At 35.2% G+C, this 26,810-nt stretch overlaps 1 protein-coding gene across 1 annotated transcript in view; it reads left to right on the top strand.

Moving 5' to 3' along the window:
- The window catches only part of LOC148947867 (uncharacterized), a 54,442-nt gene that overhangs the window by 13,971 nt on the left and 13,661 nt on the right, over positions 1–26,810 (top strand). Inside the window, exons 4-7 of the mRNA XM_089095516.1 lie at positions 718–864; positions 20,181–20,327; positions 21,475–21,621; positions 24,378–24,920. Of these exons, the coding sequence (XP_088951642.1) occupies positions 718–864; positions 20,181–20,327; positions 21,475–21,621; positions 24,378–24,920 (984 nt within the window). The remainder of the gene's footprint in view (positions 1–717; positions 865–20,180; positions 20,328–21,474; positions 21,622–24,377; positions 24,921–26,810) is intronic.

The raw sequence follows: 26,810 nt of genomic DNA, 5'->3' as shown, positions 1-26,810 counted from the left end.
GAAATTATTGCAAGGTCTGTTGTTAAAAAAAGGAGGAAAAATAATGTTTGGTGTAAATTATTCACTAGAGTCTATTTTAGACTTAAAGAAAATGAGCTGGGGAGGGAAGGAGACGTTTAACATATTTTTTTAGTATTTTCTCTTTTCTTTTGCCTAGACGTCAAAATTATAAAATATATAACAAGTCGAAAATTATACGAACTTATCATTCAACCTACATTTTTAATGATTATAACTTAAACTTATTTCCATGCTGATCAGCATTTCGATCAGCATTTAATCATGCTGATCAATTTGTAGTGCAGGTATTAATCAATTGCAAGTTGAAATTAGTGCAAGGTCTTTTGTTAAAAAAAGGAGGAAAAATAATGTTTTGTGTAAATTATTCACTAGAGTCTATTTTAGACTTAAAGAAAATGAGCTGGGGAGGGAAGGAGAGGTTTAACATATTATTTAGTATTTTCTCTTTTCTTTTGCCTAGACGTCTCCTCGAAATTTATAACGGTTATGTCTGTCAATACAAAATAAAATTTACATAAATAATAATTAGGAAATATTAGAACTTAAATCCCAAGCAAGGCGTACGAGGTAATTTTCAAGCCAAGGCTTGTCCTTTGAGAGAATGCATATAGTGTTCATTGTATAATTTACTACACTTTCTGTTTTGTCATGTTTTCTGTAGTTCTTTTTCTGTCATTCAGTCACTTTATGTTTCAGAAATCGCAGATCCTTTGCTAATTAAGAATGATGAGCCCACGAAACTTACAAATTTTTCTCAATCATCATATGGTTTGGATAATCCTAAGGGCAGTTCTTGCAACTCGTCTCATGCTCTGGTTGGCTCTGTCACATTAAATGAAGAAGGTATGCTTTCAAACTGGAAGAATGTAAAAGTCTTTCCATCCTTTTGTTTATTTTCCATTAGGGTATTTTATTTTATCAAATCAAGCATGAACTGGTATTTTGACACACTTGATCTAAGGCATTATGAAACTTGACATGATTCTATGTTTCATGGAATTTGATATTTGTAATTTTTGACGATTATAAAATGCTTTACAAATGACAGATCTAGTGCAGACCAGGGGAATATTAATTAAAACAAAAACCTAAGTTCCTCTAATTGAAGTAAAGAGTAAAACTTAAAATAAACAATAATTAGTCTATTGCTTTGCACGTATTATAACATGTATCTGTAAACTGGTTCATATAAAATTGCTTGTGACACCTTCCTTTAGTTGTAGAATTCTGTAAAACTGGCACGACTATACTGAAAACCCAAATCCAAAATAACAGAATAGGAGCAGGAAAGACCTCAGGTAGACTGCAGAAAATACAAGACTAGTTTATAAGACTCTCAATAGTATTTTGTTGTATATAGTTCAGTTCCCCAAAAACTTAAGCAAGCTTATTTTTGTGCAAACTGTTAGTTTTTTAGAATGCTAGAATATAGGGAAATATCACAAGTCAGTTTATTTGAGCAGGTTTTGTAGAACTGTGTAGTATAAACTGTAAAGCAACAATTTTTATTCGCTTTAGTTTCTGCTTTGCTTTTTACTTCCATCAGAAAAAATCTCTCGTTTTTTAAATGAATATTGGGTAGAATCAACTAGTTTGTGATAGCAAGACCACCAAAAAAACGATCTTCATAGGTAACAAACTTGAATCACCAGAATCAATTTTGAATTATCAGAATTAAGTTCCTGAATCAATTTTGCATCTCATCGTTTATTGGCTCCTATATATATAAAAAAAAGAACATTTTCCGAATCACCAGAACCTGAAGAATATTTACACCATGGTCTTTGTATCCTTTGTTTAAGAGCCAGGGTTAACACCCTTAGTTGTGTACCACTATTTGCTAGGGGTCTTTTCTTGCCGTTTTTTTTAGTAATTTTTTTTTGCTACTATTGGGGATTTTTTTTATGATCAAAAGAATACCGTAAACATCAATGGAAATGGCATATAAAGGCTTGATTCAGAATAAAATTAGTGATGATATTCCAGTTTTGAGGAGACATTCTGAAAGCAAGAATGGACATATTGCCACACAAAATGTACTATTGTTTTCATTTACCTGACCCATTCATTTAATGCCTACTATGTCTTATTTTTTACGATAATGTATCAGAGCGATATCAATCCGGACCATAAATCAAAAGGCTTTATATGCGTTGAGTGGGGGGGGAGCCTGCCTTGAAATATTTGTAGCTAGTCAGAAAAATCTTGACCCCAAGGAGTATAGTTTTGCTGGTTCACTATATTAATGGACTCTTCAAAAATACAAGAACTAATACAATTGCAAGATGAAAATACTGACACCAGAACCACCGAAACTTCAAACTGCAAAAATCTTATTCATGGTCAATTCCACCCACTCAATTTCTAGATTAGTGAAAAAGATGAATTTAAGAAATTAATTTGTGGGATTAAATACTAACAAAACATCTAACATGGTCTACATAAAACTCAGTAACTATAGCGGTTGGATTATTGCTTTTAACTGCAAAACAACCAAGTAACTACACAAAATAAAAATGTTAATTTTGCTGACTAATCGATAATAAATTAGTGCTGCAAAGTGATATGAAAACTCGTAAGTTATTTGATAGTTTACATAGAATGTTTAATTTGATTTTTCTCGATATTCCTCTACCCGAAATAAGTTGATGCTCCTAAGGTCGTTCTGGTACATTCAGCATTCGTATTGTTTCTTTCTGCATCCAAATTTCAGGAGAGTTGAATGGTTGAAAACCGAGAAAAACTGAACAAACATTTTCAATGATGATTACATATTTCGAAGGGAAATCATTGAAGGATTGGAATTTTTTCCGTGTTATTTTAATCAACAATGGCTTCGGAAGTATATTAGTAAATGGCCTGTGTGAGTTAATCCCCAATGTCTCCTCTTTTCTGGAACCAGTATACTATTTGGCAAGGTCTTTTCTGCAAAATAAAAGCTACCCTACAGGAAAAGGCCTTAATCCCTTAGGGATCAGACAGGGTCGTACCCAGGATTTTTTTTGGTTGGGGGGGGGGGGTTACAAAAAGATTTTTTTTTGGGGGGGGGGGGTACAAAAGAATTTTTTTTGGGGGGGGGGGGTACAAAAGAATTTTTTTTGGGGGGGGGTGTTTACACAATATAATGTATAAAATTGGGTTTTTATGCGTTATAAGGCCTTAATACCTGCCCCCCCTCCTGAGTACGGCCTTGGAATCAGATATCTTGATAAAAACTGTAAACATCCCTGATTATCTTAGCACCAGATCCTGTGAAAGTTAACAAACTGCAAACCTAGTTAAACTCAGACTTCTATTTTACAAAATCAGAATATATCTAATCCAATACTACAGTGTTAAATCTATCTGGCACTATCCAAAGCCTCTTCTTTCTTCTTCTATTTAACAGCAAGCAGGCTTTTCAGTAAAAGTATTTAGCCCTTTTCCTTTTGCTTCACTCTGTGGGCTACAGAGCTACTGGCTTGATTGCCTCATATTTATTATATATATTCAGATATCTTTCAGCAGATCTTTCGACTCTAGGAGTTCAAATATAAGATGATAGATGTCGATTTCTATGCTCTGTGTGCAGGTATAGTTGGCTAGGCTTTTGGCTGATAGTGGGATTTTGTGGTGTTTGAAGTATTTTAACAGTTTAGAAAGCAAGGTATGTTGTGCAGACGTCAGCATATTACATTCAAATAGGCAATGGTCAATTGTTTCATTATTCATATTACAATGCCTGCAAAGAGGGGACAGGGGAATTGAACCACTTGAATTAGAAAGCTTATATGAGAATGCAAGGAAATTTAGTCCATTTGTTCCAGAACGAATTCTATGATAAATTTTAGAAAGATACTTATTGTGAAAGGGGGAAAGGATAGGATTAATCTTACTAAAATTAATATCTGATATACAAAAGCTGTAAGTGTCAATATCTTGGATTGGTCTCCCACTTGACTGGTCAATATTTACAGCATTTTTTGCTATTTCATAAAACTGATGATTACCACTTATGACAGAGTGGCTAGGAATGTACTGAAAGTAAGTTTTTATGCCACTTGAAGCAAGATTATCAATAATACTGTGACAATGATAAGTGTCAATGTCCAACTTACATTGAGGAGCTGAGGCCAGCAGCTCAAGGCTTGATAAAGAGTCGGAATAGATGATAATATTATTCGAATTTTCAATCAAAGATTGGTTTTGCTTAAGGTGTTCTAATGCTATGATTATGGCATTTAACTCAGCAGACATTATAGATAAATTGTTAAATAATCTCTCGCCCATTGCAATTTTCAGGTGAGGAAGGAAAACACCACTTGCAACCATCTCATTCATTTTTGACCCATCAACAAATATTTGGAACTGATTTTTATAGGTAATTGTATTAAGTTCTGCAAATTTTTTCTGGACAAAAGCAATGGGGGTTAAATCTTTATTCCATTTTGAAAATTCAGTATTTATTATGGGAAATGACCAATTCCATGGAGGGGATTGAGGGAAAGTAGGTGCAAAAGACTTTGCTGGCACAGGAAACTTCTTTTTAATATTGGCATACTCATCTGCAATACCTCTATACTTGGCTGGATTTCTTAACCAATTATGTAATGCGTGTGAGCTATTTGATTCAATTTTTGTAAGATGTTTTATCAAGAAAAAGCTACGTCTCTCCCTTATTGTTGTTAATCCACTCTCCATAAGCAGAAACTTGGTGCTTGTGGGTTTCCTAAGACCAAATATGAGGCGTATTATATCATTTTGTGTTGTTTCAATTTTTTGCATCTGGGTCTTTGCACATGCACCATAGACAATGAGCCCATAGTCAATATGGGGTCTTATATGTGATTTATAAAACTGGAGTAAGGTTTTCTCCTTACAACTCCAGGGTGTGGAAAGAAGTCTTTTTAGTAAATTTGCTTTTCTATAGCATTTTCTTATTGTGTTTGAAATGTGGAGGTGGAAATTAAGTTTTTGGTCAAGCATTAGACCTAGGTAATTAATATGATTATCTTCTGGAATAGTTGTTTTATTTAGAGTTAGTTTTGCATAAACACGGTTTCGCTTCCGGTGAAATTGGATTATTTTTGACTTGGTGGGTGCAATGGGTAAATCTGAATGTTGACTGTTGAGAGAATTTTTCAAACTGGAAAAGTGACCTTTGCAGATTTGACTGAGCTATCTGGAAGGTGTTGCCAGATGACCATAGCAATAGATCATCAGCATATTGTAGATTCGTGTGGGGTAGGTTCATGTCCCAGAGATATAGGACAAATAGGAGGCAACTGAGGACTGCTCCCTGAGGTTGGCCTTTGGATATTGTCTTTTGGGGTGAAGCGGCTGAACCAACACAAACAATGAAACTTTGCACTTCTATGAAGGATTTAACAAATGATACTAGCTTAGGAGGTACTCCAATGTTTGCAAGTTTATTTAAAAGGATTTGGTGGTTCACAGTGTCATATGCACCTTCAAAATCAAGGAAAGCTGCCACTAGGATATTATTTTTTGAGAAAGATTCATTTATTGCATTTGTTAGCAAAATGAAAGCATCTGTTGAGTAGTGGTATTTCCTGAATCCAGTTTGAGTGTGTGGGATCATGTTATTTTTCTCAACAAACCAGAGGAGTCTGTGATAAATCATTTTCTCCATTATTTTCCCCATCACAGGTGTAATCATTATGGGCCTATAAGACTCAGGGTTATCTTTTGGTTTATTTTTCTTTAAGATTGGTAGGAGGGACGAACATTTCCATATATTGGGGAACCTAGAATATGCCCAAGCATAATTATAACAATTTAGCAGTTCTTGTTTGTACGAAGGTGTGAGATTCTTTATCCAAGTAGGGTGTATATTGTCATAGCTGCTGCTAGTTTTGGACCTAATATGATGTATTGCATTATTCAATTCCTGGATTGAAAATGGATTAGTTATGTACTCGGATCCTGGGCGTGGTTGGTAACTAGGGTTCATAGGAATAGTGGACAGTTTGCTTTGATTATTTGATGTTAGCTTATTAACAAAAAGAGTTGCAAATAGGTTAGCCTTTTCATTATCATTGTCATAATGGGTATTATTATGTATAAGCTCATACAGGAGTGGGTTGGGAGAAGTCTTTTTCCCACATATGTGGCTTATGACTATGTATAATTGGCTCATGCGTTTCTCTGGAGAGATTATTTGCAAAATTATTCCAGTATTTATATTTAGCATCTATTATAGTCCTTTTTAGATTAGATTCTGCTTGTAATTTTTTTAAGTATGTAGTAGGTGTGGGTTTTTTTTATGAATTCTGTCCTAGCTGCCTTTTTTATCCTCCATTTATTTAGGCAGTCATTTGTCCACCATGCTTTAGAAATTTGTTTAGGGAATGTTTTCTTAGGTGTTGTCCTGGGGATAGCATGATTAGCTGTATTTATTAGTAAAGATGTCACCGCTTCAGCATGTGTGTCAACTGTTGTGTTAGAAATGCATGAACTTTGGGTGAAACTTGTAATTTCATCATTTAGCTTATTTTGGATAATAGACCAATTTGCTTTAGTGTTGATATATTTGGAGGTATGAGATGAAGTTTCAGCAGGTTCATTTAGGGAGCAAACTATAGCAAAGTGGTCTGTACATAGACTATCAGTTTTATTTATGTAAATTTTGTTCAAAAAATTTAAATACACAATTTGTAGGTCAATTGTGGAGAATTTGCCACTTTTGAGGTTGAAATATGTATTCAGGTTTGGAGGGGTAGCAACAGCTAATTCATTATTATTTGAAGTCATATGCTCAATAAATTTACCAGCTTTATTTGCTGGTTTATTCCCCCACAAAAGGCTGTGGGCATTGAAATCACCACAAATAATGATATTTTTTAACATATTAGAATTATTTATATGATTAAAGAAATCCTTGGCATCTGTAGTTTGGCCATTAGGGTTATAAAAGCTTATTATGTAGGTTTTTAAATTATTCAGCCAAACACTTATACCAATTACATCAACATCATTTTCAAAATCTGGAAAATTGATGCCACAAAATTTTATATTATTATTAACTAATAAAGCTACCCTACCTCCTTTTCTCTCTGAAGATCTATCCTTTCCCTGGATAGTATATTCCAGAGACTTAATTTGTTGATTTTGGGTTAAATGAGTTTCCTGGAAGCAAGCAATATTAATGGAATTATTATTCATAAATGATATTAGTTCATTTAGCTTATTTTCTGTGAGTGATCTTACATTCCATTGGAGTATTGATAAAGGTTGTGTTGTTGTTTTATTCTTCATATGACTGTGTATCAATGTTCAGCTTTGTTAAAAGTAAAGCAAGATCTTTTTTTGCTTGAATGAGCATATCATCTGGGATGTAGATTTTTGCCAATTCTGCAATAATTTTTGTTTTCTGTAGTTGATGTATGTTCATGGCCTTAACTACATTACAGTTTAGAATGAATAGGCATATATTTGGGGATTGCATTTTTGGTAGTGCATCCTGTTTGTTGGTTAAGGGATTGATTCCTGGTAGTGTTTCTGGTTTGTTTCTTCTTGGGAGGGAGGGCAAGGCTGGCCTCATCTCCCCGGAAAACGAGGCTTGCTGGCTTGGTGATTCCTTCTGATAGGGATTTGAGCTAGGGGGCTTAGAAGATGGTGTTTTATATGGGGTGCTTGATGCATTGGGGGCATTTGACTTGGGGGTTTTGGTTGGTTTCTTTACAGGCTTTATTTGGTATTGTTGGGCAGCATTTGCTGCCATTGCTGCAAAGGGGTATGGGATGGCCTTCTCTGTTGATATTTGGAGTGTTAGAGCTCTTTTCTTGTATGCAGGGCATAATGATTTATTTGTAGATTCATGTGGGCCTTTGCAATTGATGCATGTAGGCTGAGTGTTGTTGCAAGTTGTCAGCTCTTTAGGATGGAAGGATTTACAATTACTACACTCTTGGAGAATTTCATTGCATTTGTTTGTCGTGTGTCCCAGTTTGAAACACTTCTGACACTGAATAGGCTTAGGTTTGTATTCCTTGTGTGGTTTGATTTGCCCAAATGGGAATAATTTTTTTGGGATATCAATTTTATCCTTTAGTGTGAATAAGAAGGATCTACTAGTTTTTAGGCCATTAGAGTTAGGTTTTCCAAGTTGGGTAACGTCCTCAACTGGGATTGTGTTTCCAGCCCTATCTGAGAGGCCTTCTTTTAACTCCTGAGTAGATATCTCTGGGGGAACATTATAAACTACCATTTTTGTTGGTGATTGTTTTGGGTTCCAATTAGATGCAATAATTGGGGTATTCAGAAGGGATCTAAGGTTAATTATTGTATCTGCTGATTTCTGATCTTCTACAGCTATTAGCAGAGATCCATCACAGTTAATGTTAAGAGAGAACATTAATTTTAGCAGTTTAAAAATTGCAACTCTTATTGCAGTGAACATTTTTATTTCAAAGGGGGTAGTGGGAGTAATTTTAAGGTAAATTCCTAAGTTTTTGGAGGGAGGATCTTGGGAAGGGAGAGGGGAAATCCTTTAAATTGGGGAGATTTTTTTCCTTTTTTAGAACTTCTAGAGAGGACCTCTTGAAACCCATTATCATCGTTTATGGTTACATTAGCCCCTAAACTTATCATTGTCCTATTCTCCGAATTGGAGCTATCATTAGAACTTTGAGATAGGGTGCTTGACCAGCCAGGATGTGTATCTTTCACTATGACTCTTTCACTGGAATTTGAATTGGGATCTGGGGGGACTTTTTTTTGGAGGACTTCTAATCATTGCCTATTGGAAAAAGCTTTAAACACAAAAATAAAACTAAGAACAAGAAGGGAAAATAGATGACATCAAACTGTCTGCACTATACTATGGGGAGGATAAACACCACAGTATAGCCCTGAGGATGACTTGAGCAGAATTCGTTTGGTACAACTGCTGATTATAAGAGATAATAATCACAAGAAAATATATTTCGATTTTCTTATAAGGTTGTTGATGTGTTGGACAAGCCTCGTTTTGAATGTCTAATTACTTCTACAGATTCTTCCTACTGTAGAGCAATGCAAGAAGCAATTCTTTTCTACGTTAGAAGGTATGAAAGACATGGGTATTTTGTGAATTGTTGATAAAATAAAATCTTCTCGTAAAAATACCGAAAAGTTAGTAAATTTACGACCCTCCCCCAAGCATTTTGGCTAGTGACACTCTGCCTAAAGCTGGCATTTCGCCATCATATTGTCTACTGCGGTGATAATTTCTGAACCTTCTGTTGCTCCACATTCGGATCACTTTGCTCTTTGCCCTCGTTGGCATCACCAGCAATAACATAACTGAACCTCGTATTTCCTAAAGAGAACTGACTTAACTTTTTTCTGAAGTGATAGAGATTCAAAACAAAGTTTTTCTACCTTTTTTGGGAATAAAGCAGTCGTAGTAAATATTTTTTTCCAAGTGTTTAATCTTTTTTGGATGCCGTTTTGTCTCCTTTAATGTCTTCTAGACATAATGCTTGAGTTGCCTAAAATTGTGCTTGAGTTGTCAGCCATTATTGACTTGATTTTGCCTCTGCTCTTTACTAGTATAGTTTATCTTATCATGTCTTTTGTAGTATATTATGCATTGTTGAATCACTCTATCTTTTAGAAATTGTCGATCCTTTGCAAGTTGAGACTGATGAACCCTTGGAAGTTCCAAATATTTTTCATTCATCGTATGATTGGGATGCTCCTAAGAGCAATTCTTGCAGCACTTCCCAGGTTCTGGTCGGCTCTTTTACATTAAAGGAAGAAGGTATGCTTTCAAAAAGAAAGAGTGCAAAAGCCTCGTTTTCTTTACCCTTAGGTCAATTTTTATTAGATGAAGCATAAATTGACCTTTTGACACAGTTTGTCTCAGTCCATATGAAACTTGATGGGATTATTCCTTTCATTGGCGGGAGCAGTGGGAGGTGGGAGCCTAATGTTTTTTTTGGACTCACAAAATGGTTTATGTCTTTTTTATTTCCAGATTATTCTGAATGAAAATTCGGATTTTATCTTTTTAATATTGGAAAAATTCAAAGGAATGAATACAGTCGCTAGAGAAGGTTAAACACAATTATGTTGATTGATTCATTTAAATTCAGTATATAGACAGCTGATTATTGTGAGATCCTTTGTCTAAAAATTATAATGTTGAATGCAAATGCAAAAAATTTGAGCCCTTTCAAAATTTTCCCATTTGAGGTTTTTGATACAACATCCCTGTTAAAGCACATAATTTTACTTTGCCAAAATTATCGTTTATTTTTTTGGTGTTTTAAAAAAACTAAACTTGTGGGGTTTTCAACCCCCAGAGCCCTTATGGCAAGGGCTATAAGTTACACTAGTTGCCTTTTATTAACATATACGGTTTTCAAAGAAGGAATGGTCATATAAACTTCGGAGGGGCTCATGTGATTGGAAATCAGAAGTTCTATTGCACTATCTAAGACTCAAAAGTGATTGGAGGGCAACTAGCCCTTCCTCATCACGTCGTCTTTTGTCCAAATGTATCTGATACAAATTTTGATATAACCATTTGTTCAAATTAGTCCATAAATTATATAACAACGCCTTCGGGGTTGACAAAACCCCCTAGAGTCTAGGAGCAAGGGTTTTAAATCACCACCACTACTAGCTCTAAAACTACTGCTTCTGTAACCAGTACTACCAAGGCTGAAGATAATGAAGTGAACGGGGGTCGCTTATACCCCCCCCCCCCGGCGAATACCTCCCCCCCCCCCCGGCGATTACCCCCCCCCCGGGAAATACCCCCGTGGAAAATAAGGCTTTACAAATTTGAGAATTCTATTTGAGTTTTATTTTTTTAGCTTCCGTATGGGGAAGGAATTTTGGTAATTGTGTATTATGCGCCAGTCACTCAAGTTTACCCTGTGTAAAACTCGTTGTTTCTGTTAGTTTCTTTGTTACTTTACAAATAAATTTATGCTATAGATTTGCACATTAGAGGGGTAAGCATAACGGGTCTGTATGCAAAATGCGTTTGGTACAATTATTCTGCACATTTGATAGATAGACAAACAAGCGTATTTTAAAGCCAAATATATGGCCATGAACACAGTAAAATAACAAAAATGAATATAGAGAATGGGGGGGGGTTAACCCCCCCAAAAATGCCCTGCCCCCCGAAAAATACCCCCTCCCCTCCTTCGGAAAGTAACACCCGCGGAAAATACCCCCTCCTTGGAAAATACCCTCGTGGAAAATACCCTCCCCTCCTGTGGAAAATAATGTTTCTAAATTTGAAACTTTTATTTGATTTTTTTTATAGTTTCGTTGAAAAGTGCTAAGGAACGGGAAAAAGAGGAATTTGCACACCAATTTGACAAATCCATTTGTGTTGAAAAGACTTCCAAATGAACTTCTGCAATTATTGGCAGTAGTGGGTGCCAAATTAAAAAAAAATTGAAGAAGAAAAAAAATTTGGGCAAACAATCATCAATATTAAGCTAAAACACATGGCACCAAAAAGTTTAAGAAGGTGTGGCTATCCTTTGAAAGGATAGTTGGCTTTGGGAACCAACAAATTCTAAACTGTTTAAGTTTTTACGGACGAAAGCGCTGTCAAATTCTACGAGTTTGTTTTTCTTATCTTCTAAGTGTAAAACTACCACCAGTCAGCATTAACAAATAAATGAAACCCAAAACTAACAGAAATTACAATAGATACCCTAGTCAAACTCAAAACGAGCAAAAATTCAAAGGAGTGTGGCTGACAACACCCATCTCTTCTTCAGACCAGAAAATAACTTGCACTTTACTTAAAAAAAAGAAAAAAAACGTGTATTGTCAGTTTGATACACATATTCTGATATCTATTCCTTATAATCTTAATACTTCTTTATTTGTTGAAGTCAAAAAAGTGGAACAATTTCAAACGTATTTTTTTGGTGATGTTAGATATGACTTTTATGAAAAGAAAATAATAATCAAAGTAAGTATTAATTTCAGATATGAGCATTCTGGACCCAAAGTTCTTATTTTTATATTATTTTCAAATGGGTTTTCCCCAGTTAACAATGTTGTACTCTTATTGATATCTAACTCCACTCTGGCTAAGCACGCTGAATCTATTTATCTGTAAACTCAAAGCTATAAAAAGAGCTGACGCATTTGTAGCAGTCTTAATGTAAGTGTTTGGGGATATGATGGGCGTGGAGGGGGGGGGGGTTGCTGCCCTCCAGTCACTTTCGACTATTTGAAACGGCACTAGACCTTTCAATTTCCAATCCAATGAGCGTGTTAGTTTTACGACTTATTTTTCGTCGACCCAATGGTCCTAGAATTTTGGAAGTCTGATGGTTTGAACGGGAAATTAAAAGCTCTACTGCCCTTTTTAAGTGAACAAAAAGATTGGATGGTTACTACTCTCCCTCCCACGCCCCTTTTCCTTAACGTCGTCTGACAAGAATTTTAATAACGTCATCAGATTCAGCATATCAAAGAACCCTACTGTAGTTGTTTCAAGCTTATATCATCAAAATTGTGGAATTTTGTAATTTTTATCAGATGATAAATCACGGATGTGTGTTTATTTGTTGTTTTTTTTCCCAGGGGTGATCGTATCGACCCAATAGGCCTAGAACGTCGGGATAGGACTCATTTTCATTGAAATGAATAGTTCTTGTGCACATTTCAAGTGACCAAAAAAATTAGAGGGTAACTAGGCCCCCTCCCACGTCATTTTTTCCCAAAATCGTCCAATCACTATTTTGAGATAGATTGTTTCTTCAGCATAGTTGAAAGGCCCAATAGCTATGTCTTAGGTGATAAAATGACCCCCTACAGCACCTAGGGAAAGGTTTTCAAGTTATAAAAATCGCCCTTTGTTTTATTTGTTATTGGGAAGTATGCATACATTTTTCGGGTGGGGAGAGGAGGACGAATTTTCTGCTGGGAGAATTTTAAATAGTTTCCAGGAGATGAAATTTTAAGAAGAAATTTTACGCTGGGTGAATTTGCAAGAATTCATATACGAAATTTCTTTATATGTCTTGCTTTCTCTTTACCGATTTAATTTTACGCGTGAAGATGTTAAGGGTAATTGTCCGGGGTAAATCTTTGCCAGGATTGAATTGTCCAGAGTATATTTCTATGGGGAGGGGGATTTTTCCATGGAGGTGGAGCCAGGTATCTTGCCGTTATTTAAAAAACGATCAGAAATAAAAAAGACAAGTTTTTTCAACTGAAAGTTAGGAGCAACATTAAAACGTAAAACAAATAGAAATTATTACGCACATGAGGGAGATTGCCCTCTCTTCAACATCTCACTCTTTGCGCTAAAGTTTAAATTTTGTGCCAATTCTTTAAAAACAATTCCCAAACCCAAGGGTCGTTTAATTAGAACAATAAGCAACTTTTTTAAAGTGCCAAAAACTTGTAGCTTGAATAGCGAGGTGTTTAGGAGGGGCGCAACCGCCCTCACATATGTAATATTTTCTTTTCGTTTTAAGTTTTAATGTTGCTCCTTACTTTCAGTTGAAAAAAATTGTTTTATTTTCTTTGTTTAATGAAGATTAGAGGCAAAATATTTTCTAAAGGAAATAGATGTCAATTAAAGTAAAAGTATTTAAAATGAAAAAAAGGAAATAGTTATAAAATATACAGACAGAAAAAACCTATTTACAAAAACTAAGATGCTAACTCCCATCATTAATTTCTGTCGAGCAATGCCGAAGTGTTGGACGGATATTTTTTAACAATATCGACAGTTTTGAACTTGGTTATCAAATACCAAAAAAGTTAATGCCTTTAAACTTAGTGTTTGTAAAAAGTAACGCATTATCAAAGTAGTTTGTTCTAAGTATAACATCAAAACTATGATCGAGAAAGTCAAATAAATGTGTAATTCAAAGTTTTCAATATAGTTTTGATTGCCAAAAGTCAGTATATTCGATACCTTTATACTTCCTAACTATGAAAAATTAAATCTTTTTCAAAGTGAAAAATAGATAAATACCATCACTCCTGGAAAAAAATTGATTATAAAACACAAAAAACGTATCCGTTCACGGGGGAAAACACAGATATATAGCATTCCGTCCAGGGAAAACGTTTCTGATTATTGTTGCTTCATACATCAGCTCATGGGTATTCTTGCAATGCAATCAAAAGTTGACGGCATATTTGTACCGAAATCGCCCCTTATTAAGTTGTTTTCCTTGTGTTTTCTATAATTATGCAAATTTTACTACACTAATTACTAATAAGCAAATACATATTTAAAATCACCATAAAAAGCTGATTCTTTGATTAAATAATATCAAAAGTGTTAGGCTCTTATACTTTCGTTATTGACAAGGATCATTATTTACTTACCATTCATTACTATGAAGAATTTTTTGGTTTTTTTTTTTTTTTTTTGCTCCAACGAAATCATATAGAAAATTTTTGTGGAAAACTTGTTACGGTCACTCAGTCACAAATTAGAACTTATATTTTTCCTTAATATGGGTAATATATTGGCAGGCAGCCAACAATGGGGCAACAGACATTTTTTTCATGGTTTTTCCCCTTTGTGTTTTTTCTCTTTGTTTTCCTTATAATTACTATGTAGGCCCCATTTTCCCGGTTGGGGCCATGACCCCCCCCCTGCCCCCCTTGCCGGTGCCCATGGCCTCGTTAAGCCAAAAATAGAGTAGAAATAAATTCAAATAATCCTTCCAAGCGTAAAACTACCACAAATCACCATAAATAAATGAATTGAATCCAAAACGAACAGAAATAACAATAAATAACCTATTCAAGCTCAAAATACCAACAGTTAGCATGAGTAGGGCTGACAACCCCCACACATCCTCAAGACCAGAAATTAATTTGCACTTTACTGAAAACAAAATACATTTTAAATGTTTTCACTTTTTTGACTTCAACAAGTAAAGAAGTATTAATACTATAAGGAATAGATATGATATGTATAAAAAACTGAAAATAAACGTTTTTTTTTCTTTCTTTTTTTTTTTTAATCAAAGTGCAAATTATTTTCTGATCTGAATAATAAATTGATGTTGTTAGTCATACCACTTGTAATTATTGCTCGTTTTGAACTTGACTAGGCTATCTATTATGATTTCTGTTAGTTTTGTGTTTCATTTATTTGTTAATGGTGATTTGTGGTAGTTTTACTCTTGGAAGATAAGAAAAACAAACTCGTAGAATTTGATAACGCTTTTGTCCGTAAAAACTTAAACAATTTAGAATGTGTTGGTTCCCAAAGCCAATTATCCTTTCAGAGGATAGCCAAACCTTCTTAAACTGTTTGGTGCCATAATATTGATGATTGTTTACCCAATTTTTTTTTCTTCTTCAATTTTTATTTTGAATTTGGCACCTGCTACTGCCAAAAATTGCAGAAGATCATATGGAAGCCTTTTCAACACAAATGGATTTTTTTTTCTAAGTTTTTCAGACACTTCTATTGTGTAAATTCCTCTTTTTCCCGTTCCTTAGCCCTTTTCAACGAAATAAAATAAAACTCAAATAAAAGTTTCAAATTTAGCAACCTTACTTTCCAAATGGGGGGAGGGTATTTTTCAAGGAGGGGGTATTTTCCACGGGGTTTACTTTCCGTGGGGGGGGGGTGTCCGAGGGGTTTCAACACCCCCCTCTCATTCACTATATTTATTTGTGTTATTTTACTGTGTTCATGGCCGTATATTTGGCTTTAAAATACACTTATTTGTGTATCTATCTAATATGCAGAATAATTGTAGCCAACACATTTTGCATGCATCCCCGCTTTGCTTACCCCCCCCCCCCTAATGTGCAAATCTATAGCGCAAATTTATTTATTAAGTAACGAAGAAATTAACAAAAAAAACGATGTGTTCTCGAATTTTACACAGCGTAAGCTTGAGTGAGTGGCGCATAATACACAAGTACCAAAATTCCTTCCTACGGAAATTAAAAAAATGAAACTCAAATAAAACTCTCAAATTTGGAAAGCCTTATTTTCCACGGGGGGTATTTTTTTTTTTTGGGGGGGGGGGGGGTATTTTCCGCGGAGGGTACTTTACGGGTGGTATTTTCCGGGGGGGGGGGGTATTTGCCTGGAACCGAAATGAACATCTGAGGAAATGTTGAGAGGGATGTTCAACTGACCACAAGGCAACATGTACCTAGAACTACTGTTATTATTGCTGCTGCTACTACTGTTACTATTACAACTAATGCAACGCTATTACTGCTAATACTGCTCCTCCTACCATCACTATTACTATGATACTACTGCTGTTGAGGCTACGCGTATGAAGGTGAAAATTTGACAGCATATTGAGGGGGAATTTGAACTAAACCAGAACACACTATGTGCATGCAGGTTGTCAAAGGGTGGATTTTAAGAATGGATTTGGGTATTAAGTTGTAACTGTCAGAGAATGCTGTAACTCAAAGAGGAAGGTCAATTGATCAAAAGGTAATATAGTCATGCTGCTCCTAACATATACCACTGCTACTACTACTGCTACTCAACCGCTCTAACTTCTACTTCAATTGCAACTACTTGTAAGGTTAAGAGTATTAAGGTGAAAAGGGGGTCAAAAGGGAACATCAGCAATGTTGTCTATGTTTATGTAAAGTTTTTATGTAAAACGTGGTCGTACAAACTTTAGAGAAGGCGTATTTGATTTAATTAAAAATCAAATACGAATTAAATTTGATTTAATTAAAAATAAATTAAAAATCTAATTTATGCCAACCGGAATTATAATTTCAGAAAATATCAATTTAAAAATTAAAAAGTGAAACTTCGCCAAAGCTTCACATCTGTAGGCAAGTAAAATCTTATTGCAATTGTGTCTTTGGGGATGTCATTTCCCTCACGGCCCTCAGGGTAATTCGTCCATTGTTTACACATAGTATATGATATTGTGAAAGGTGAGCATGTTTGACCTCTACTTTTCATAAAGACGAAGGGCATTCAGGTAAGCCTTTCAGACAATATTGAGGGGAAAGTTGAATTAAATCAAAACACATTATGTGCGTACGGGTTGTCAAAAGGGTTTCACTCAGGAATGACTGAGTGTATTAATTCGGATCTTCCAGGAAATGATAAGGGAGATGATCAATTGACCAACAAGGCAATATTTGCACGCTACTACTGCCACAACTATTCCTATTTCTACTGCTACCACTAATCCCAGTAAAACTACCGCTTCTGTAGTGAGTACTACCAAGACTGAGGATATTGAAATGAACATCTGAGGAAACGTTGAGGGGAAAGCTGAACTAAATCAAAACATACTATGTGCACACAAATTGCTGATGCAAATGTATCAGCAATATTTTCGGAAGGGCTTACCGTATCAAGATGGAACTTCTGGCGCATCGTGATGGAGACATTCAACTGACTTAAAGGCAATATGTACCCACTACCAATACCATTAATAGTACTGCTACTACTGTCACTGCTACTACTAATGCAACACTATTACTGCTACTACAGCCACTGCTACCATTATGCTAGTACTATTGAGACCACATGTATGAAAGCGAAAATTCGACTGAATGTTGAGGGGGAAGTTTAATTAAATCAAAGCACACTTAGTGCATACAAATTGTCAAAAGGGCTTATCTTACGGATGGATTTGGGTATTAAGTTGGAACTTTCAGAGAATGCTTAAATGGGAAAATAAATTGACCAAAAGGTAGTATGTGCACGCTACTACGGTTGCTGCTAATACTACTACTGCTACTTCTATTGCAATCTTTTGTAAAGCTAAGAATATTAAGATAAAAATTTCAGGAAGTATATGAAAATACAGGTTATCAAAAGTATACATCGGCAATGTCCATAGCAACAGCTATTTGTATTAAGTTGAAACTTCCAGAATTTATTTTTTATGCTACTACTACTACCACTTTTAATGCTGGTACTACTACTGCTACTAAAGCTAAGGGTATTAAGGCAAAGAAATTTGGTAATATTGAAGTTGTACTGAACTAAATCGAATAACATTATGCCCATACAGGTTGTCAAAAGAGTGCATCATTAATGTATCAGGGAATATTATGGCAAATGTTGAACTAAATCAAAAACAGGCTATGGTTATATAAACCGTCAAAAGGGTGACACAGCTATATCTCAAAAATGGTTTACATTATTAAGTTAGACCGTTTAGGGTAAGTTGTGGCAGATTTTGAACTAGCCAGAAGGCACTATATGTACTTTTAATACTACTACTACGATTATTGTAACTATTGACGCTAAAGGTACTAAGGTGAAACTTTTAGGGAGAGCTTCAATTAAACGAAAAACGATATATGCAGCTTTTCAAAAGGGCATGTGTGCAGCTTTTCAAAAGCGGATATAAGTAATATCATAGGCAGCGCCGCTCTATCATAGATAGCAATTTCATTGAAATTTTTAAAGGAGCTAACTCGAATGAAATATAAAGGCTCTAGTGCCTTTTTTAAGAGTCAAAAGTGATTGGAGGGCAAGCAGCCCTCATTCCAAGCCCACTAATTTTCAAAACACGTCTTATCGAAATTTTGAGATAGTCTTTTTGTTCAGTATAATTGAATGGTCCAGTAACTATGCATCTAGGGATATTGGCTATGTCAACCTTTCCCAGTTATACAATTTGTCCATTATGCATTAAAACTAAATGTTGCTTTAAAACTAAATCAAAAGGCACATTATATATGCTGGTTGCCAATAAGATCCCAGCAATATTCCAAGAACGACTAAGGGTATTAAGTTGGAACTTTTGTGCTACTACTATTACTGCATCTTCTCTTGCAATTTAACTTAATTAAAAGAGTGTAAGACTATCCAGGTTGTCAAAGAGCATAGATGGAATTTTGTGGGAATAGTATTAAGTTTATTTTTCAGGTCAAAATGAGGAAACTAAATTAAACAATGTTATTTGTGTCCGGATTTTCAAAAGAGTGTATGTTGTTAAAAAATTTTGAAAAATCTTCTCCTACATACAAGTAGCAATCCAAATTATGGATTCTTATAGTAAAAAACTGAAAAGATATAAAATGTTATTTTCTTTTTCCCTGGAAAAGACTGAATCAATAAAAAAACGAACATAGATTAAATCGAAAATTTTTCCCATAAAATAAGTTTGTCAAAGAAAAGTGAATAGCTCAATTAAATAAAATGAGCAGAAATAAAGTCAAATAATCTTCCAACCGTAAAACTACCACAAATCACCATAAAAAAATAAAGAGAATTCAAAACGAACAGAAATTACAATTAATAACTGAGTCCGAGCAGAAATTAACATGACTAGGGCTGACAATCCCCATGCCTTCTCAAGACCAGAACGTAATTTGCACTTAACTAAAAAAAATGTTGAATGTGTATTGACAGTTTAATATACATATAAGTCTTAATAATTTATTAAATTCTTAATAATTTCTAATTTATTAAAGTTTAAAAAAAAAAAAAAATGAGAATAGACAGCTGTATGTAGCGAGGTTCCTTGTCTAAAAATTGCAATGTTAGTGAAAAAGGCAAAAAAAATTGAGCCCTTTCAAAAACTCCTCCATTTCAGGATTTTGATACAACATCCCTGTTTAGGCATGTAGACTTTCTCTGTGCCAAAATTATTATTTTTTTTTTTTTAGTCTGATTTTTCGTATAGTATTAAGAATCAAATAGGTTCAAAACTAAAGAAGAGACGTATTTTTTATCCTTACTTAACCTACTTAGCATTTGAACAAACTTACATCCATCCTACATTTTCGCATGCTGACCTTAAACTTTTTCGCATGCTGACAATAGTGTTCGTAATGCAGGTACCATTAAATTACAGTTTGAAATCATTGCAAGAAATCTGTTGTTAGAAAAAGGGAGGAAAAACAATTTTGTATGTAATTTGTTGTCTAGAGTCTATTTTAGACTTAGAGGGAATGAGGTGGGGAGGGCAGGAGAGGTCTCACGTAGTTTGTAGGCTTTTCTGTTTTCTTTTCTTTTATCTTGACATACCATCAAATTTTGTAACAGTTATTTCTATTCTACTGATTAATTTTCAATACCACTGTATTCTTCAAAATTTTGAAATTTAGAATAAAAGCCCAAACAATATGTACGAGGCAATTTTCAAGCCAAGACTTCTCCTTTCAGAGAATGAACATAGGGATCATTGCATAGTTTACTGCACGTTTTATCATGCTCTGTAGTGCTTTTTGTGTCATTCAATCACTTTATCTTTCAGAAACCGCGGATTTTTTGCAAATTAAGAATGACGAGCCCATGAAAGTTTCAAATTTTTCACATTTATCCTGTGGTTTGGACACTCCTAAGAGCAGCTCTAGCAACTCTTCTCATGCTCTGGTTGACTCTTTCACATTAAATGAGGAAGGTATGCTCTCAAACAGAAAGAATGTAAAAATCTTTCCATTCTTTTGTTTATTTTGCATTAGCCTAAATTTTTTATCATATAAAGCATAAAGTGTTATTTTGACACACTTGGTCTCAGTCTTTATGAATCTTGACGCGATTTAATTTTTGGAATATGTGAAGAATGTAGAGAAAATGCTCGAAGTCTCTAGATCCTCCCAGAAGGCTAAACTAAAGAATTATTGCGAAATTCGTAAAATCAACCCTGGGCTCAAATTTTTCAATAGAGTCTATTCTATACTAAGAGAAAATAAACTTGGGAGGGAAAATTTGCTCAGTGGAAAATTTGTCGGCAGATTTTGTCAGAAAATACTCTACGTTGAAAATGACTGGTATTTCTAAGATAAAACTCATCCAAATATAATTAAAAAAATAATTTTTTCATTTTTCCCAACTAGTATCTAGCAGATTGTCAGTAGATTTCACAACTAATGCTTGAAGCTGACATATTTTGCCAACAGATTTGGACAAGGAATGCTTCGAGCCAAAAAATTGCTGGTAGTTTTAAGCTAAAAATTCTTCCAAAATTTTCATTGCCAGTAGAGGTCAACCTGGTATTCCCGCCACCCATTCTAGATTTGGCTTAATCACGAGTGAATAAATTGAACATTAACTAATACATTAAAACAAATCTCTCCGAGATAAAGTAGTTCTCAACAATCTCCTCCACAAACTCTTTTTTTCGGTCAAACAGGATTTTCAGAGTGTAAAACCTAATCAAAAATATGCAAATCAAATATTTTCCAGGACTTATAGAGAAATAACAAATGCATAAGTTGTTACGAAAATTTTGTATAATTTCAGTATAAGTAAAGTAGGTAAACAAAAACCTGTCAAAACACGAGCATGTAATGTCTTAAAATTAAAATTTCACGTAACAAAGTTGAAACTTTGCTTGCCAGCAATTTAATTTTTTTGAATACTTTTATTTTCTTTAAAATTTTGAAATTTAAACATAAGCCTAAGCGAGGTGAAAGAGGCAATTTTCAAGCCAAAGCTTCTCCCTTAAGAGAATGCAACAAAGGGTTCCTTACACAGTCTACTGCACCTTTTGTTTCGGCATGTGTTCTCTTGTGCTTCTTGTGTCATTCAGTCACTTTATGTTTCAGAAATCGCAGATCCTTTGCTAATTAAGAATGATGACCACATGAAAGTTTCAAATTTTTCTCGTTCATCCCATGGCTTTGACACTCCTAAGAGCAGTTCTTTCAACTCATCTCAGGCTCTGGTTGACTCTTTCACATTAAAGGAAGAAGGTATGCATTCATATAGAAAGAATACAAAAGCCTTTCCATCATCATGTTTATTTTACTTTAGGCTAATTTTTTTTATCAAATAAAGCATAAACTGGCATTTTGACACACTTGGTCTCAGTATTTTTGAAACAGGATATGATTCTTTTTTTCATGGAACTTTAATTTTTGTAATGTGTGAATGATATAGAGAAAATTCTTGGAGTCTCTAGATGCTTCCAGAAGGGTTAACAGAATAATGTTAATTAATAAACAAAAAATTAGTAAATTAACTAACCTACTTAAGGAATTATTGCAAAAATCGCAATAAAATAAAAAATAATAAAATTCTGGTTGCAAATTATTCACTAGATTCTGTTCTAGTCTAAGAGAAAAAGAGCGGAGGGGGTTTTACATATTTATGCAGGACTTTGGTCTTTCTATTCTCCTTAATCTTTTTTCAAAGCTCAAACTTTCAGACATTATTGAGATACGAAACATTAAAAAAAAAATTGAAAATTATCAGGAATGTTTAAACTTTTGGAGGAAAGGGATAATTTAAAATTTCGTCTGAAAAACGTGTTTGTAAGGCTTCCTAATAGCTTTTCTAACGGTATGTATTTTCCCCAGAGCTCATTACCCCTGATGGTACACCCTCTTTTCTCTTTCTAAAGACTTCAGAACCTCTTCTGTCCGAAAAAGTCCAAAAAAAGAAGAAGAAAAAAATATCAGCAATGTTTTGACATTTGGAGGTAAAAGGATTATTTAAAATTTTAAAAAGGCGTTTTTAATTACCCTTGCCTGTCATAGTCTTTAATTCAGTCGCGGATCCTGGGAGGGGGGCTGGGAGCCGCGCTCTCCCCTCTAACAAAGTCTAATGTAGTGTAACTTACTTAATTAACGCACGTTTGCGTTAATTAAACTTGCTCCTAGCGCAGGTTTATCGGATCAACCTATTTTGCCTCCCCCCTTAAAAAAATCCTGGATCCACCACTGCTTTAAGTTAACACTGATATACAGTAGTTCAATGCCTCTTCCAATGAATTAATGCATTATATTCTTCTTAGCCTTTTACACAGAAGAGAAAACTATTCAAACTTTGGAGATGACTTGTTTAATGTAAATTGAAAACTAATTCTTGAATCTGATCCGAATTGAGTATGCAGATCAAGTGCAGACTAACTTTGTAACATTGGAGATGTTATCTGATTTTTGCTAAAAATAGCAAGTGGTGACTATGTACAGAAATTTGTACATAGTCGCGTGGAATATATACAAAAATTATATGTATATATGAATATGTACAAAATTATATGTACATAGGAATATGTAAAAAAAAATTGTACATATTCCTAACAAAGCCCTTGTAGTCCTTATTCCTTGCCGATTTTTTAAAATAAAAGATAGCCAGATAACATTTCGTTTAAATTAGAAACATGCAATATAAAACCTTCCCCCACTGCCAACTTTTAAGGAAAAAGAAAAGCAGGTCTTTCTTTCACTAACTGGTTTGGAAACTATAAGACAGGTGCTTTAGGCTGGTGAGACTGACGGTTTTCAGCGATGTGCACCCATTTTTTTCCTTTTTCAAGAAAATGCTCAGTTCTGCTCGAAACTTCATTGGGAAATGCTTAAAACCAAAAAAATGAAATTTTTTCAGAGGGTTACACCACTCCCAAACACTGCCAAGATTTTGCTGGCTCTTAATTTTTAATTGATGATATCCAGTATCTCATATGCATCTTCTAAAGTTGTTGCATTCTTGAACGCGGAAAAATTAAGCAGATTGTTAATAATATAAAACATGGCCTCAGGTGGGAGGGGGCTTAATGAAAATTTTAAATTTACCATCTGTCTCAAACCTTTTACTTTGATGGGCCTTTGTTTTTGCTAATATTTTCATTAGTTTTTATTTATTAATAATTTTTTCAGTCCTAATTATTTTTTGTACTTCTTTTTCGGTTTTTAGTTCAATTGAAATCATCCGCTGCAATGTATATGGGGCTAAGTCAAGTGGAGTCCATCATTGATTCATAACCTTGGAGGTTGTAAAGGATTTTTAGAAGATCACAAAGTAGCGTTGTAAACTATGAATGCCCCCGACAAAAACAATTGTGTGGTCGAAATAGTCAACCGAAAGCGATGTCAGTATTGCCGACTGAAAAAATGTTTGTCATTGGTAATGTCTACTGTTTTTAAGTTTGTCTTTTTTCAAGCCTCTTTCATTCCAATCAATTCATTGAACAGTAAGGGGGGTAGTAGAATGTCAGTCACAAAACAAGTTTTGTTTCGTAATCTTTCTCCTCTCAGGACAATCGATTGCTCCTCTCCCCCTTCTTATAGGATAACTAAAATGACGTCTTTTGCTATAAATAGCTTTTAAAACCCTGCACTAGGGTTTGTGAAGGTTAAATATTATTATATAGCCAACATGAGTACACAGTAGCAAAGCATTCGGACATAACTATAAAAAACAGTTTCGTATAATCTCTTGTGAGAATATGAGAAACCCCCACCCTCAAAAATGAAACAAAATTTGAAGTTGTCAAAATTTGAGAATTGTCATGGCTATTTGACCAGGGGGGGGGGACAGGGGTGTAATACACAAGTCAGAAAGCTCGGAAGTTAAAAGATTTATTAAGTTATAGTTTACTGCACCTATTCATAACAGTGTTCCTTTTATAAACTACCTTTCTCACCTTGAATCTGACTGCTTGGTATATTAATATTGACTATCGGGTGATAATTCAACTACCTTACATTTTCCTCTGATCTTTTAGGCTCTTTCCGTAACAGTCGTTCTGAGAAGGAGCGTAGTGAACTTGTTAAGGATTTTTCAAGTACTGGAGAATCTACTTGGAGGACCAGTGGGTCCAACAATTCTAAACTAGATGAAAAAATTTATTTAAAAACAACTGTTGAGATGCAAAAGCTAACAAAACGCACTATTGAAGAAAACTGCGGTGGTAAATGGCGGTGTATTGCTTGTGGAAAGATTGAAAATTCTTTTTATTTCCTACAACTTCATAAGTCTACAAACTGTCAAACAGGGTCGTCATTTAACTGTGAAATTTGTCGTAAAGAAATAAATAACTACTCAGATTTTGCCGTTCATTATATAGAACATGAAACTGATGAAAAAAAGAAATGCCCCATTTGTTTATGTCCTAACGTAAATGATATGAAGGAACATGTCATTGTGGAGAATCATCTTGCTGAGGATATTAATGGATTTAAGTCTACTGATAATGAATGCAAGAGAAGCAATGAAAAGGCAAAACAAGACTTTTTTTTCAATTCCACCATTGATGGATACTGTCAAGGTATTTATTTTTTAGTGTTGTAATGTTCACTGTGATTCCAAGTCAACACAAGTTTTAGAATATCTTACACTTGCTTTAATATGCTAATATATTATATATATTAATATATTATATATTATATTATATACTATATAATATATGCTAATATATTACATAATATATATATTATAATATAATATATGCTAATATATATTCACTGAGAATTGGTACGGCACATATTGAAAGTATAATTGAGCCTCGCCATGATAATGAAAGCTTATTTACTTCAGTATGTCATTTTGATCTTCAAAGGTTGAGTTTGAGCGGGTGGGGATAGAGGAGTAGATAGTTGGTGGGGAGAGAGGGGTAGATAGTTGGCGGGGATAGAGGGGGAGATCGTTGGCGGGGATAGAGGAGGAGATAGTTGGTGGGGATAGAGGTGTAGATAGTTGGCGGAGATAGAGGAGGAGATAGTTGGCGGGGATAGAGGAGGAGATAGTTGGCGGGGATAGAGGAGGAGATAGTTGGCGGGGATAGTGGAGGAGATAGTTGGCGGGGATAGAGGAGGAGATAGATGGTGGGGATAGAGGAGGAGATAGTTGGCCAGGATAGAGGAGGAGCTAGTTGGCGGGGATAGAGGAGGAGATAATTGGCGGGGTGAGAGGAGGAGATAGCTGGCGGGGATAGAGGAGGAGATAGTTGGAGGGGATAGAGGGAGAGATTGTTGGGGGAGATAGAGGTGAAGATAGTTGGCGGGGATAGAGGAGGAGATTGTTGGCGGGGATATAGGATGTGATAGCCGGCGGTGTTAGAGGAGGTGAGTGCTGGCGGGGATAGAGGAGTAGATAGTTTGTGGGGTTAGAGTGGTAGATAGTTTGAGGAGATACAGGTGGAGGTAGTTGGCGGAGAGATAGGAGGATATAGTTGGCGGGGAGAGAGGAGGAGATAGCTGGTGGGGATAGAGGAGGAGATAGTTGGATGGGATAGAGGAGGAGATAGTTGGTGGTGATATAGGAGGAGATAGTTGGCGGGGATAGAGGGGGAGATAGTTGGCGGGGAGTGAGGTGTAGAGTGTGGGCGGGGAGATTGTATGATAGTGTTGGGGGTGAGATAGGATTATATAGCGTTCGTGGTGATTGTAGGTGACAATTTTCGGGGTGTTAGTAGTATAGAGTTGTCGGGGCGATAGGAGTATATCGTAGTCGTGGCGATAGTAGTAGATAATTGGCGTGGATAGAAGTGTAGCTAGTTGGCGGGGATAGAGGAGGAGACAGTTGGCGGGGATAGAGGAGGAGATAGTTGGTGGGGAGAGTGGAGGAGAGAGATGGTGGAGATAGAGGAGGAGATAGTTGGCCAGGATAGAGGAGGAGGGAGTTGGCGGGGATAGTGGAGGAGAGAGTGGTCGGAGATAGTGGATTAGAGAGTTTGTGTGGTTAGAATAGTAGATAGTGTTCCTTGATTGATTAGTAGCTAGTTGGCGGGGAGCGATTATTATATAGAACTCGGGGAGAGAGGAGTAGATAGTAGGCTGCCTGAGAGGCGGAGCGAGTTGTCGGAGATAGAGGAGGAGAGAGGTGGTGGGCATAGAGGAAGAGACAGTTGGCGGGGATGGAGGAGGAGAATTGAGTTATCCTAATTTACAGAATAAATTCTGTTTGTTTTATGTTTCAATATTGCTCCTTAGTTTCAGCTGAAAATTTTTTTTGGTTTTCAAAATTTAATATTACTAAGAATAATTTTTACCAGAAATCTGGTACAAGTTTGCGTGGCAAAAGTACACAAATGAAAAAGTGCTGAAGGTTCTAGAACAAGAACGTACCGAATATTTAGTTTTTCAAAAATTGATTTTAAAACCGGGCAACAACAAAAGTATGCCACCAGGTATGTGCGCTGTTTTGTGACATTTATTTA

This window comes from Artemia sp. Qi Xiang Cuo, chromosome 10, assembly GCF_049724085.1.
Source record: "Artemia sp. Qi Xiang Cuo chromosome 10, ASM4972408v1, whole genome shotgun sequence".
In the NCBI taxonomy this organism is placed as follows: Eukaryota; Metazoa; Arthropoda; class Branchiopoda; order Anostraca; family Artemiidae; genus Artemia; species Artemia sp. Qi Xiang Cuo.
Note: the sequence above shows the minus strand (reverse complement) of the source record. Positions and strands in the feature narration are given on the sequence as shown.